This window comes from Furipterus horrens, unplaced genomic scaffold, assembly GCF_987537825.1.
Source record: "Furipterus horrens unplaced genomic scaffold, mFurHor1.1.pri manual_scaffold_6, whole genome shotgun sequence".
Classification (NCBI taxonomy): domain Eukaryota; kingdom Metazoa; phylum Chordata; class Mammalia; order Chiroptera; family Furipteridae; genus Furipterus; species Furipterus horrens.
The window spans coordinates 16,311,803-16,325,000 of NW_028327176.1; the positions used below are offsets into that span (position 1 = coordinate 16,311,803).

The following is a 13,198-nucleotide window of genomic DNA, read 5'->3' on the forward strand; positions in this document are numbered from 1 at the left end:
TCCCATTTTACAGATAAGGAAACAGGCTCCAGGAAGTTAAGCAATTTGCCCAATGATACAGTGTGTGAGTGGCAGAGTCTGGATTTGAACCCAGGTCTTCCTGATTCAGAACCTCCACGATTAACTGTCCTACTAGGCCACCTTCACTGCTTCCAGACTTGGACATATGGTCTCTTGCTGGGAACTCAGACTACAGATTGGCCTGTTAACAAGTTGGCCTTTGTCCATATGCCTTAGTGAGTAAGAGAGAAAGAAGGGAGGGGTGTCCCATTGTTTCAGAAAACCAAAGAACTGCACTCCAAAGGTCCCCACATTGTGATATTCCAAGACATTTTTAGAAAAGGAGGCCTGGTACCCTGGGGAGTGCGGCGGGACAGTCTTCAGCCTGTTCCATCTAGAAGAGACAAGGTTTGGGGCAGAGGGCAGGTGGGATGCCGCTTAAAGTTGGCCGAGCCTGACAATTCTGCCCAGTCTCTGCTCCACCCAAGACTTGGGCTGGGAGTAGAAGCCAATGACCAGCGGGGCCCATGGCTCTGGGGGCCATGACCAGGCAGCCATGGGAATCTACACTTCCAGGAGTGGCAAGGCTGAGTGCCCACGGACACCCCACATCATGGATCCCTTTCTTACTCCCTGCACTCCTGTCCTGTCGCTGGGAGTGGTAGTGACCCTCAGGGCTGGGGAGCAGTTATCTTGGTGAGGAGAGGGAGGGGGATGGTGAAGAGGCCCCTCCCCATGGGCTATCAGGTACTCAGACAGGAACCATGTGACTTCTGCCCTGGGATGTTCTAAGCAAACAGCTGGTGAGAGGACAGAGGACACTCAGCTGGCAGCCCTCCTCCCTTGCGGTCCTTCTGGTTTGGTCCTTGGCCTCTCAGGTGTGGAGGGTTTGTATGCAGGTCTCATGCCACCGCCCACCCCCATCCCCATCTCCAGGGAAAAACCAAGCTGCTTGCAGAAGGATCTTGTTCTTGTGCTGTTCCACCCAGCAGAGCACCTGCGGAGCAGATGGACGCTAGGTCTGCACCTGGGCTAATCCTGAAGGCCATTCCCAGAGGTCTGGCCCCGCCCCTTCCACATGCTGTCAGTTTCCATAAAAGCTGCCTGCAGGGCCAGCTTGTTCTCCGTTGAAGGTCTCCATTTATGAAGCAGTGACCCCTGCACCCCCACCCCATCTTTAACTACTGCAGAACACCTGGAATACGGACGGCGCTGTTGACAATAAATTTCCTGCGCATCATCACATCCCACATATTATATATTGTATTACATAAAATTCCTAGCAAAAAAGGTGAGGGAGGAAAGAGAATAAAGGAAATACCAGGTCTTTCAGAGAGGCTAGTGAGGAGTAGGGATAGGGGAGGGTGGTAATGGCGGTACAGTCCCATGTGGCACAGAGAGGGTTAACCTTCCTGAGCTTGGATCATCTCTGGGGCACTACCTGTGTGCATAGTCCTCAAGATGTTTCAAGGGACCAAAACAGGAGACATGGAGAGATTCTCCTGCAACCCATGGCCTGTTACAGTGGCGCCCCGCGACCAGGAGAGCCCTCCTGCCCCCTAATATTGGTGTGTGTTTAATACTGGACCTAGCACTCATCACTGGACATGTGGTAGGGGAGGAAGGGGTAAGACAAGAGGAAAAGCAGCATCAATCTCATTGCCTGGCAGGTCTCCTGGCCCCCTGGCCCTCCTCCCACACAGCTGGAGTGGCTCTTGCTCTTACCAGAGAGGCTGAAGCTGGATTCATGAAGGTCCCTCATGCCCCCGTGTCGGGTAACGGGCCGGGTAGGAGTGTCCGCGAGCGGTGTTCCCATCTCTTTTTTCCCAGGATGCACAACCACAGCGACATCCCCCAGGTAGGGAGTGCGGTCCACTCCCTTAACCTTTAAGGTCTGGTGAAGGGTGGAGGAGGATAGGGGAAAAGACACCATCAGAGCCCAGACACCACCCCCACCAGAGCTTCCTCGATGGCCGACACAACTCTAGATGCTGCTGTTATGCTTAGGACCCGAATTCCTGCGACAGTCTTCCTTGAGCACAAGGGATGGAGAATTATTTTCTTGTACGTCCTAAATAGTGCATGTGCGTGTGTGCCCGTGCACCTGTGTGCATGCACAGAGATGACCACTGGCTCCCCCACAGTATTGGGGAATCCTTTCCAAGGTGGCAGGTAGACTTCTGAAATATCCAACCTTATAAAACACCCCTCACATGGAGCAATGTCATTCTCCTCACTTGCCTGGCTACCAAGAGGCCATGCCTTTTACTGTGATCTGACAACTTTGTGGGGATAGAGGCTAACTACAGTCAATTTGTAGATGAGAGCTCCCCAGTAGCAATACTAGTTTATTGTGTACTCAAAAAGGCCATGGAATTAAGAGCCTATATTCTGCAAACAGACTGCCTAGGTTCCAATCCAAACTCTGTTACTTGCAAGCTGTGTGACCTTGTGCAGGTTACCCAACCTCTCTGTGCCTGTTTCCTTAACTGTAAAATTAGGATGATAATAGTACCTATTAGTACTGCATACAGAGTTATGAGATAAAGGAAATAATGTATGTGAAGCTCTTAGAACTGCTCTGGCACATGGCAAGTGACATACAAGAGCCAGCAGCTATCATCATTGCAGAGGTCACTTAAGGGTGTTCGATCGTATCAAAAAGTGCTATGATGAGGAGGAAGACATGTGTTGGAGTGTGTGCATAAGGTCTGAAGGAGTGGCCCACCCCTCAGGCCCTCATCAGCGACCAGACGTCAATCTCCTTGCTGCTTATTGAAAATCTTGTTGAGAGAAACAACAGATGGGGTGATTTCTGGAAGGTTCTTCAGTCTACACATTCCCTTATATTCTCTGACAACAGACCTGCAGTTCAGCTCCGGCCCCAGAATGTCACGCTTGGTCAGACCTATTTTGGCCTTTGCCAGGCTGTATTTTGGCTCCCACTTCAGAAGCCTGGGCCCCAGTGAAGGGCAGCAGCAGAGGCCCTGTGAGAACCCTAGTGACCCCCAGCAGAGTTGACCCTTTGGAGTTTACGTTTAGATGACTGTTTTTCAAACATCAGTTTTCCATACCCTTACTTCATTGAGAGTGGAGAGAACCCAGCAATGGCAGTACTTCAAGGCCCTGAGCCTGTGAACCAAGAGCGCAGTGGTCACAGACACGCTCGTGTTTCCCTCTTGCGCCTTTAGGAACTCAGGACTCCCTCCCTGTCTGCCTGATCATTTGAAACGTTCTGCGGTCATCAAAGATGGACAATGGAAACCAGCATTATCTGACTAGCATTCCCTTTGCCCCACCATGCACTCCCTCTCAGCACAGGAGAGCTGGACCAGAGAGTGGAATAAAATTGGGGTTCTTGTGGCAGGGGCTCCACTGAGGACCAGGCTCAGGGTGAAATGAAGTCCTGGTTAGGGAGCCGAGAGAGAGCAGGAGGCCAACTTGCCCACCATCCCACCTGATAGAAACTTCCCGCCTCTGGTCCTCAGGTCGCCCCAGGGCTGGGGCTCTGGGACCAGCTGGAGCAGAGGCTGTTCAGAAAGTGGGAGGGTAGGGTCTGCAGGAGCTACCCCTGAAAGGCTCTGGGTGGTCCCAGGAGGGAACAGGGGTGGTACAGAACAGGGAGGCCTAAGGAGCTCAGAAATGGAGCCTGGATTTTGCATAAAGGATTAGAGAACTAAGATAAGAAAATTTGGGTGAAGGGAGGTCACGGGACCATTTGATGGCAAGTGTACCAAACTCTTATAAGGCCTATTCCTTAGGTGTTATTAAGCACATTTCTAGAGCTCAGTAATATGGTAGCTGAGTTTATTTTCAGCCAAGGTCCTTTAAATCTCTGGTCCCCTGCTGGAAGTCAAAGCTGGTCATGAGTGGATAGAATGGGACCTCAGAATGGGAAGCTGGTGCTGATCTGGCTGATTGTGTGATCAGAATGGGGAGCGGACGGGGATGGAGAGATCACCTAGAAGCAGCCCAGAAACTTGACCCTCAGCTGCTACTTAGGGCCTCTGGCTAAAACACACAGACTGTTTACTGGGTCTCCTTCCCAGGACAGAAAAGCAGTGACTAACAAGGCCAGACTCTGTAGTTTTCCTGATTCCCCCAGAAACCATCCCATGACCACCTCCAGAAGCCAGATTAAACACCTGCTGTGTATAGAGGATGGGGTGTCCAGGGCAAACGAAATAAACACGTAGGACACAGGAGAAGCTGGGTGAGAAAATTTAAAACAAAAAATGTTTTTAAAGGATTGCTATCTCTTAAGTGTGCAATGATTATAGCAGTGGCACCCCAGGGCCTGGGCAGCCAGTGAGGCATGGGACTCCTAGGCCCTCGTGTGACATTTCTAAGGGCACCTACCCTTTTAGACAGCACCTGGAAATAGCTAGGCAGTAGCCTTTTGAAGCCACAGTAATATTGCTTTAGGCCAGAGGAAGGGGAGGACAGAGAGCAGGCTGTCTCTTTACCAGATTTGTTCTGACAACTTGGCCACAGGCTCTAACACCTGGAGCGGTCCCTGTGGATTCCGGCCAGACTCTAGGGCAGCTCTGAGTTAAGGCTGGACATCAATCCCCAAGCAATGTGAAGGTGGCTACCCAGAGGACGGCATACTCCCAGGGTTCTTATGGAATCCGAGGACTGGGTGCAACCCCTGAGACGTGAACTATTTCAGACCTGGCCTGACCAGTATGTGTTGGGGGGCCCAGTATCACAAGTCCCAGCCAGCCTACTGCAATCACAAGGAGAGGGGGCGGTCAGAGAAAGAGCAACTCCAGGCCATGACAGGGATCCCTTGCCCTGGTGGACGGCAAGAATCCTCCCAGCGACCACATTTTGGGACAGCCATGAACAGCTCATAGTATTCCCTCAGCTCCAGGGGAATTGGGGACCCTTCCCAATACATTTTACTTTGTTACAGGTGCTTCTTTCCTATTTCTTGTCCCCAAAGGGGCCACTCCAGGCAACAGGATTTAGTGAGAACATCTCTGAGATTTAAAGCCATCATACGAAATGTTCCTAACAGGAGGCTCCAACCTCTTCTCACACATCTTATTCCCCGTCCCTCACCTTACCTTTTCTCTCTGCACCAGCTTCTTGTAGACAGTGTCTGGGAAGGACCTCAGGGGACAGAACTTGCCGGTGCCCTCGGCACACATGAAGACCCCATTCTCATACACGACCCGCCCCCGGCTGATGGTGACCAGTGGCACGCCGTGGCAGCGCATGTTCTCGTACAGGTTGAAGTCTCCTCCCTGCACCTGGGTGCTGGCTGAGATGGTCCTGGTGGGGGGGCAGGGGCAAGAGAGAAAGCTCTGAGGAGAGGTAAAGATGCCACAGCTCGCTGGGAACTGAAGCTGTTCAGAGGGAAGGGGAGCAGCTCAGAGGGAAGGGGAGATGTCAGTGGGAAGAAACGATGCCCAAACGGTGGCTGTTGTGGGCTGAATTGTGTTCCCACCCAAATTTACATGCTGAAGTCCTAATACCCAGTACCTCAGAATGTAAATGTATTTGGAGTTAGGGCCTTTAGTTAAAGCAAATTAAAGTAAAATGAGGTCATATTGGTAGACCCTAGTCCAATCTGACTGGTGTCCTTATAAGAGAAAATTGAGGCACTGGGAGAGCATAAGCAGAGGAAATGCATGTGAAGAGGGAGAAGATGGCCCTCTACAAGTCAAGAAGAGAGGCCTCAGAGTAAAATCAACCCTGCTGACACCTTGATCTCTGACTTCTACCCTCCAGAGCTGTGAGGAAATAGATTTCTGTTCTTTAAGACCCTCAGGTGGTGGTGTTTTTAAAGCAGCCCTAGCAAACTAAAACATTGGCTAACCTCCAGGGCAACGGTTCCCAACCTTTTTGGCACCAGGGATCCATTTTGTGGAAGATAATTTTTCCATGGACCGGTGGTGGTGGTGGTGGGGATGGCTTTATAACCTGCCACCAGATGCAGCTTAATTGTCACTTGCCACTCACTGATAGGGTTTTGATGTGAGTCTGCAGTTGATTTACTATGGTCTCTGTGCAGTCAGACCTCTCTGCTAACGATAACCTGTATTTGCAGCCGCTCCCCAGCGCTAGCATCACCGCCTCAGCTCCACCTCAGACCATCAGGCATTAGGTTCTCATAAGGAGCACGCACCCTAGATCCCTTGCATATGCAGTTCACAGCAGGGTTCCGCTCCTGTGAGCCTAATGATGGTGCTGATCTGACAGAAGGCGGAGCTCAGGCGGTAATGGGAGTGACGGGGAGCTGCTGTAAACCCAGATGAAGCTTCGCTTGCTGGTCCGCTGCTCACCCCCTGTTGTGCGGCCTGGAGGTTGGGGACCAGCACCTGGTGTCAGGATGCAGAATGTGGCTCCTCAAGGGCCCTAGTGGAGGGAACAATGTGGGGATCCTAGTGGTGCCCAGTGTGAACTTTCTTTGCAATGCAACCTTTATTTTCAATGTCCCAGCACATTTTCTTCTGTCTTGCTCACTGCTAGCTTGTGCACCTAGAAAAGTGCCTGCCAGACAGTAGCACTTAACACATGGGTGGGCAAAAGTAGATTTGCAGTTGTCAGAACACGAAATAGTTTATTCTTATATTATTACTTGTTTTTGTATTATTATTAACCAACTTTTACCCACTCTTGTATTTGTTGACTGAATGAAATTTAATGTTAAGAAACGATTCCCATTTCCCCTGCCCAAATCTCCGAGTGAACATTATCCTCTGCATCCAGGGATGTGCTCACTCATTGAATGCGGGTTCATTAATGTTGTGTCCAGAGCTGTGTGCTCAAGGAACCACACCCCCAGTGAGAGGAGCAGAGGAAGGAAGAGCCTGGAACTGAGTGTCAGGCTGTCTGTCTGGTTCAGCCACCTATCAGCTATGCAATGTGGTGAGTCCCTCTACCCTTTTAGTTTCAATAGTAAAAAGAAAATAAGAACTCCAGGCCCGAGTGCCTCCCAGGCCCGTGGATCAAATCAGATGAGATAATTGATGCAAAGCTGCTTTGCAACAGGAGCTGTTCACTGCTGTGTTCCGGGTGCCTGGACTACAGGAGGCCCTCAAACATGTGTTAAACCAAACACCCCTCAGGGTCATAATTCTCTATGCTAGAAGCAGTGCAAGGATGATATGCGTTTGGAGTTCTGTAACATAAATTCCTTAAAATCCCAAGGCCCCTAGCCCCGGAGACCAGCAGCAGGTTTTACTTTGTGGCTTCTGGGTCCCACACCACCACATCGGCATCGGCTCCCGGGATGATGCGACCCTTGCGGGGATACAGGTTGAGAATCTTCGCTGCATTGGAACTGGTGACGGCCACAAAACGGTTCTCATCCATCTTTCCTCCAACCTGAAACATTGCAGAAGTGTCAAGTCAACCAGGCTCTGTGTGTGCTTCCAACTCCTAGTCACCCTTGACTCTGGCCTGTGGCCTGGTAGGTGGCCAGAACAAGGGTGCTGAGGTGAATGATACCATTTCAGACAAGCCCACCTGCTTGGCTTGGTTCCAGGCACTCACTCACTTCTTTCTCCTTCACCTGGTGACAACAGCCTTTCTTCCAAAAGCTTGCCTGCCTGGTAGAAATCTACCTCCTGAACGTAAAACCAGCTCTACTCATGTGCCCACTATGGAGGAGTCAGGGGCCTCCCTCATTCTCAGAGGGACATATATTCTGTGCTCTGGAAAAGCATTCTATTGCCCCACCCCCCGACCCACCCACGACAGCACCATGGACTCTCTTCAAAGAGCATCCCTGAGCCATCCCGTGGGTCCTCCCTGAACTGGCGACTTAGTCTTGAGGACATCAAACCTCCTGGGGCTCATACTCTATGCTGCACCTAGTCTGTGACAGGTTAAGACCAATAATGCATATGCTTCACGGGCAGAACAGGTGGTATTCTAACGAAGTTCCTGTCCCTATCTTTATTGAAAAGTAATTGAGCAAAATGTATCAAGAGCCTTAAAAATGTTCATATCCCTTGGCCCAGAAACTGACTTCTAGGAATCTGTCCTCAGGAAATAATCAGAAGTGCTGACATATACTCATGAACAAAGAGGTTCTCTGTAGCATCATTTTTAAGTGCAAACATTTAAAATTGTTGAAAGTTCTAAACATCAGGAAAGGATGTACTGATGTTTAATCCAATGATACTTCCATTGGAGATAATATTTAGCCATTAAAAAAGATGTTTTTAAAGAAATTATTTTTACTGATATAGGAAGACACTCAACATTTGTTATATGAAAAAAAGGATGAACCCCACTTATTAAAATATAGTTCATCATAGAACTAGGAAGAAACATATGAAAGTATTAAGTTCAATTTCTTGGTGTGGAATTATGGGGAAAAAATTCCTAATACTTTTCTGTGTTCCCCAAGTTTCTATGCTAGGCCTTATTACCTTTCTGATAAGGAAAAAAAATCTTTTTGGTTCTGTTTTTGAGTGAAACAGGAGCTGTGGTCGACACGCCCTTCTAAGGGTGAGACATTTATTGGACCAGAGTGGGGAGGGGCTCTCCAGAACCTACCACGCCTCTCTCCCAGATGACGCTCATGCGGTCTTGCACGCCACTCACTCCATGCGGGATCTTGGTGAAGTCCTCCTTGCCCATAGCTTTCTGCTTGGTGGTGAATGGCCGATGATCTGATGCCACAATATTCAGAGTATCACTGGGTAGAGAGAAGGATGTGACTAGTAAAAGGAAGGAGACCATGGTCCCCGAGGGTGGCGACAGGTACAGGGAAAAAGTCTGCCTAAGAACCAGGTGGTGGGATATAAGGGCTCTAAATGGTAATGGAAAAAAAAAAAATACAATAAAGATTAAATTAAAAAAACAAGAAAGAACTAGGCAAAGCTGATTTTAATCTTGGCTCTGCTACTTAGTAGCTATATGACCTCTAATGAGCGGCTTAAACTGTGAGCAGCTCAGTTTACTCATCTGCAGAACGGCATCGGGTGCTGAGGGGGCACAGACCAGCAGTGTCACAGGGACATCGGGAGTCTTTTAAGTTAAGATAGCGGGTAGAGGAAAACTGAGCTTAAGAGTTTAGCTAGAGTAGAGGGTGGAGGTACGTTTACTACCTGAAACCATGTGAAAACTTCCTCTCATCTCAACCTTTTCCCCACCCCTAGTCCCTGCTGGCAACAAGCATGCGCTTGGGAAAACATGCAAGTTCAATGTTAAGCTTTGCAAATAACTCCAAGCCATAGCCTTCCTAGGATGTGGGGACTCTAATGGCCCAGCAGGGGAAACAAGGGACAAGATGGAAAAGTTTGCCTTATAAGCCAGCAATGGTATGCAAGTCAACTGGGTCATTGTCACTGCCATCCACGACCATCATCCTCAGTTACTGAGGCTGGCCTCAGTGCAAGGCGGTGGGCGGCTAAGGCATGGCCGGGCTCTCGAGCAAACTAAGAACTTGGGGCAGAGATGATGGTGAGCCAGTGTGCATGGGGGCAAACCCTCTGCCTGATGAGGGAGGCACATGGCCGGCCCATGAGCAGAGATTGCTGCAGGCCTCAGAGTGGCGAGGGGCAGACAGGAGAGAATGCCTATGTCGCCCAGGCCAGGACAACCTCGGGAGGGCAGGGAGGGGCCTGAATGGAGCACAGCGGTCATGTGGGAGAGGTGGACCACTGCTTGGACCACACATTGGGGACCTGAGAGTCTAATTTTACTTGTTGGAGGCATCAGAGCCTTGTGCAGGTGGGCCATCGAAGACACGCACTTAGGAAGGGGACTTTGGGAACAGAAGGCATGATTTCCCTTGGGGGAAAGAGGCATATCCTTAAGGTTCTCAAATGTTCTGGGTTAGGCTGCAGCAAGGGCTTTCCCCACTGGGGCCTGGCACGGCTCCTCAGTCACAGCTCTTGCCAAGTGACCGATGTTCGTGGCCAAATCCACAGTGAGAGGACTTAGCTCTTCCCTCAGCATGGCCTGCTATCTCCCTGGGCCAAAGACACGGACTGGGTCCTCTCAGAGCCTGTGGGAGGGACTCTTCCACTGAGCAGAAGGTTTTTCCTGGGGTCCTCGAGGGCTCCCCACACTCTCCAGGCCTGCAGAACCCACCAGAGACAAGCGGAATCTTTAGGGTCTCACTTTCTCCTCAGGGGTCCTCTAGATACCTGGACAGGGCTCAGATCAGACGAGGTGCCCATCAGTGTCATGGACTGAGGATCCTTAATGCCAGGAGCAGCTGGCTCTCCTCCCATCCCTTAACAAACAAGTCTTATTGAGCATCCACCTTTCTTTTTAGGGTGCCCCCCGGGGTGGGCGTGAATGGGTGTGGTCACATGTCAGGAGGGCTTCTGAGGTCTCCCAGTGCCGCCCTGGATCTGGGAGACAGGAAACACCCACCCTACTCTTTCAAGTGTAAAATATGACTGACTTTGTTAAGTAAAATATTACATGTTCAAAAGGAAAAAAAAAATCTGGTCCCCTTAAGAAGTCATATTTTAAATAAAGGATGAATCCTTACATCTAGAGGTACTTTTCACCCTGATATAGCCTGAGAAATTGTATCCTAAAGTAGATCATTGTGAAGCAGCTCATATTTTCTTACAGGAATATAATTGGTGTCTGGGCTTTCTATCAAATGTTTTGCATAATATCAATTATCACCAAAAAATGTGTCATAAAAACAAAATTACAGTAATCATAAATTCCTATAAATAATGAAAATGTTAAAACTATGCTCCAAATTTTATAAAATTGCACACATTTACCATATGCACTGATTAGAAAAGGGATTCAAACTATTCTCATAAGAAATAGTTCACATGAAATTGCAATTCTTTCAAAATGAATAGAACTTGTTTAATAATTTAAATAAATTTGCCAAAATAGGTTAGATATAAAAACTTGACTTATTCAATTAACACTACTTTCCCCCCTGCCTGTTTGCACTCCCGTGCGTTTCGGCACTGTAATTTGGGTGGATTAAAGCATTTACTACCTTTTTTTCTTTCAGTCCAGCTGCTTGTGGCAAGCAGGGATATTTTAAAAGATTCACTGACTTGGAACCTAGCCCAAATTATTATAGTAGATTCTTGATACTTGTTTTTGTTGTGTTGATAATAATGGTTTCCCCCAACAGAAAGCATTTTTATTTATTTTTTGAAGATTTTATTTATTTATTTTTAGAGAGAGGGGAAGGGAGGGAGAAAGAAAAGAAGAGAAACATCACTGTGTGGTTGTCTCTTGCACGCTCCCAACTGGGAACCTGGCCTGCAACCCAGGCATGTGCCCTGACTTGGAATTAAACAGGAGACCTTTTGGTTTGCAGGCCAGCGCTCAATCCACTGAGCCACACCAACCTGGGCACAAAAAGCATTTTTAAAAGTAACAGCGGATCTAGCATTTATTTCTGTCTTCGGCCTCTCTTACTCTCTCAATTTATTTCAACCTGTTTAAGAGCTGCTGCTGCTTGATAGCAGAACAAAACTATGGGACAGAATATAATTATTGCCACTGGGCCACCTCCACGGGCCACCTTCATCCTGGGCCGCTGAGGACTGCACTCCGGGACTATTTGGAAAGCTTCTGCACCCCGTACTGCTCTTTAGGTTGTTAACACAGCAGCACGTTGAGTGGGAGTTTTCTAGTTGTTGGAAACCAGGACTGAAAACTAAGAACGTGGATAAAATAAGTGCTCCATTATCTAAAGACAGCCACCTTCGGGAGGGGCTGGTCACTTCCCTCAACCCTCATCCCCCATCAGCCTGGAAGAAGTTTATCAGCACCCAGGTCTATAAAAGTAGAAGACAAGGAGGAGACTGAGGTGTTGGCGGAATGGTAAGTCCTGCAGTCTTTCTCCCCTTCCTCTTTTCATGGGCTGAGTGGTGCTTGCCTACCCTCTCCCCCACCTGTCTACCGCAAAGGCAAGGAGGGGACATTTTCAAGAGGTTCACTTGCAGAGCACAGAGGGGCTAGCAGTGGGCATCTGCCTGGGAGCTGGACTGGGAGGCCTGCCTCTGAGCCCCTGGGTGAGGAGATCTGTGGTGTGGGGACAGCCTGCCCTCCCACTGTAGGGAGTGGCAGGGCTGTGTGAGTGTCCTCTGAGCCCCAGACACCGGAGAAGGTGGCCAGGCTTAAACTGCCATGCCCGGGCCCTTGTTCACAGGGACATGCCCGGGCCCTTGTTCTGGAAGCTGGAAGGTGCAGGAAAAAGAGGCCAAGCTGGAATCCATCTCCGATATCAGGGGACTGTGTGAGGATGACACAAGAGGGCCCCAAAGGCCAGTCGCTTTTAGCCTGAGAACGATGACAACTTAATGCAGGAGCACAGGCATGAGCTTGAGCTTGGGTGTGGAGAAGAATCACCCCCCCCCCCCCCGCCACCCCAGTCCTGGGCTTGAGTTGGGGAGGGGAAGAGATTGACTTTTAAACTGAACTGGAATTTAATAACCAAAAGGGAAGAGAAGGCAATGGCATCTGCCCCAAATGTCACTAGAGCAAAGAGAGAAGTTTCAAGCAGTTATTGGGACAAAGCAAAGCCTTTTCATATTTGCGTCCCACCAAATTCAGACTGTTTACTAAACCATTTCCTTTAGGTTAGGATCCAATGGGGAAAAGCAGCATTAGGAAAAGAGAAGCTGGACCAAAGGGGTGGGGGGCTGCTGGAGACAGAGTAGGAAGGGACGGAGAAGGTGCAGAAGAGGGAAAAGGGGAAAACAGAGGGGAGGAGCACAGAAGAGCAGCACACAAGGAGAGAAAACCCACCGGAAACAATGAGAAGGGGGAGAGGTAAAGAACAAGAGGTAGAAAGGCCCACACATGTTCTAGGATAAGCCAGAGGCCACATCCTAAAGTTTCCCAGCAGCCTTCAGTGTGAGATATCTACATCCTTTGAAATTCTGAACATCCACTGTTCAGTTTTCCTGGAATGGCACGTGCTATGAGTTAATGATGTGCTAGGGGCCACGATGGCCTTGCTAACATGTCTTACTTGGCCAGCAGGCTCATGAGGTAGGTTGAGGTGTTGGTGTCCAGTCTCAGGGGAGGCACTGTGACGTAGGCAGCTGCATGGGACCAGTCCTGATGGTAGTAGTGCAAGCCCGTCAGCGTGGCATGCGCAGTGGTGGTCTCGGCCAGCACAACCTTCCCTGGAAGGAGGAGAAAGGTCAGCCATAACTAGGAAGCCAGTGAACCTGAGGGATCACTGGTCTGGGCGTCTCATTTGACAGGTGGTGGAGGTGAGGTCAGAGAG

General features: G+C 49.5%; 1 protein-coding gene across 1 annotated transcript in view; it reads right to left on the bottom strand.

The window, feature by feature from the left end:
• The window catches only part of DPYSL5 (dihydropyrimidinase like 5), an 81,862-nt gene that overhangs the window by 1,449 nt on the left and 67,215 nt on the right, over positions 1-13,198 (bottom strand). Inside the window, exons 8-12 of the mRNA XM_090281052.1 lie at positions 12,938-13,094; positions 8,518-8,659; positions 7,196-7,338; positions 5,073-5,280; positions 1,726-1,894 (exon numbers count right to left, since the gene is read on the bottom strand). Of these exons, the coding sequence (XP_090137178.1) occupies positions 1,726-1,894; positions 5,073-5,280; positions 7,196-7,338; positions 8,518-8,659; positions 12,938-13,094 (819 nt within the window). The remainder of the gene's footprint in view (positions 1-1,725; positions 1,895-5,072; positions 5,281-7,195; positions 7,339-8,517; positions 8,660-12,937; positions 13,095-13,198) is intronic.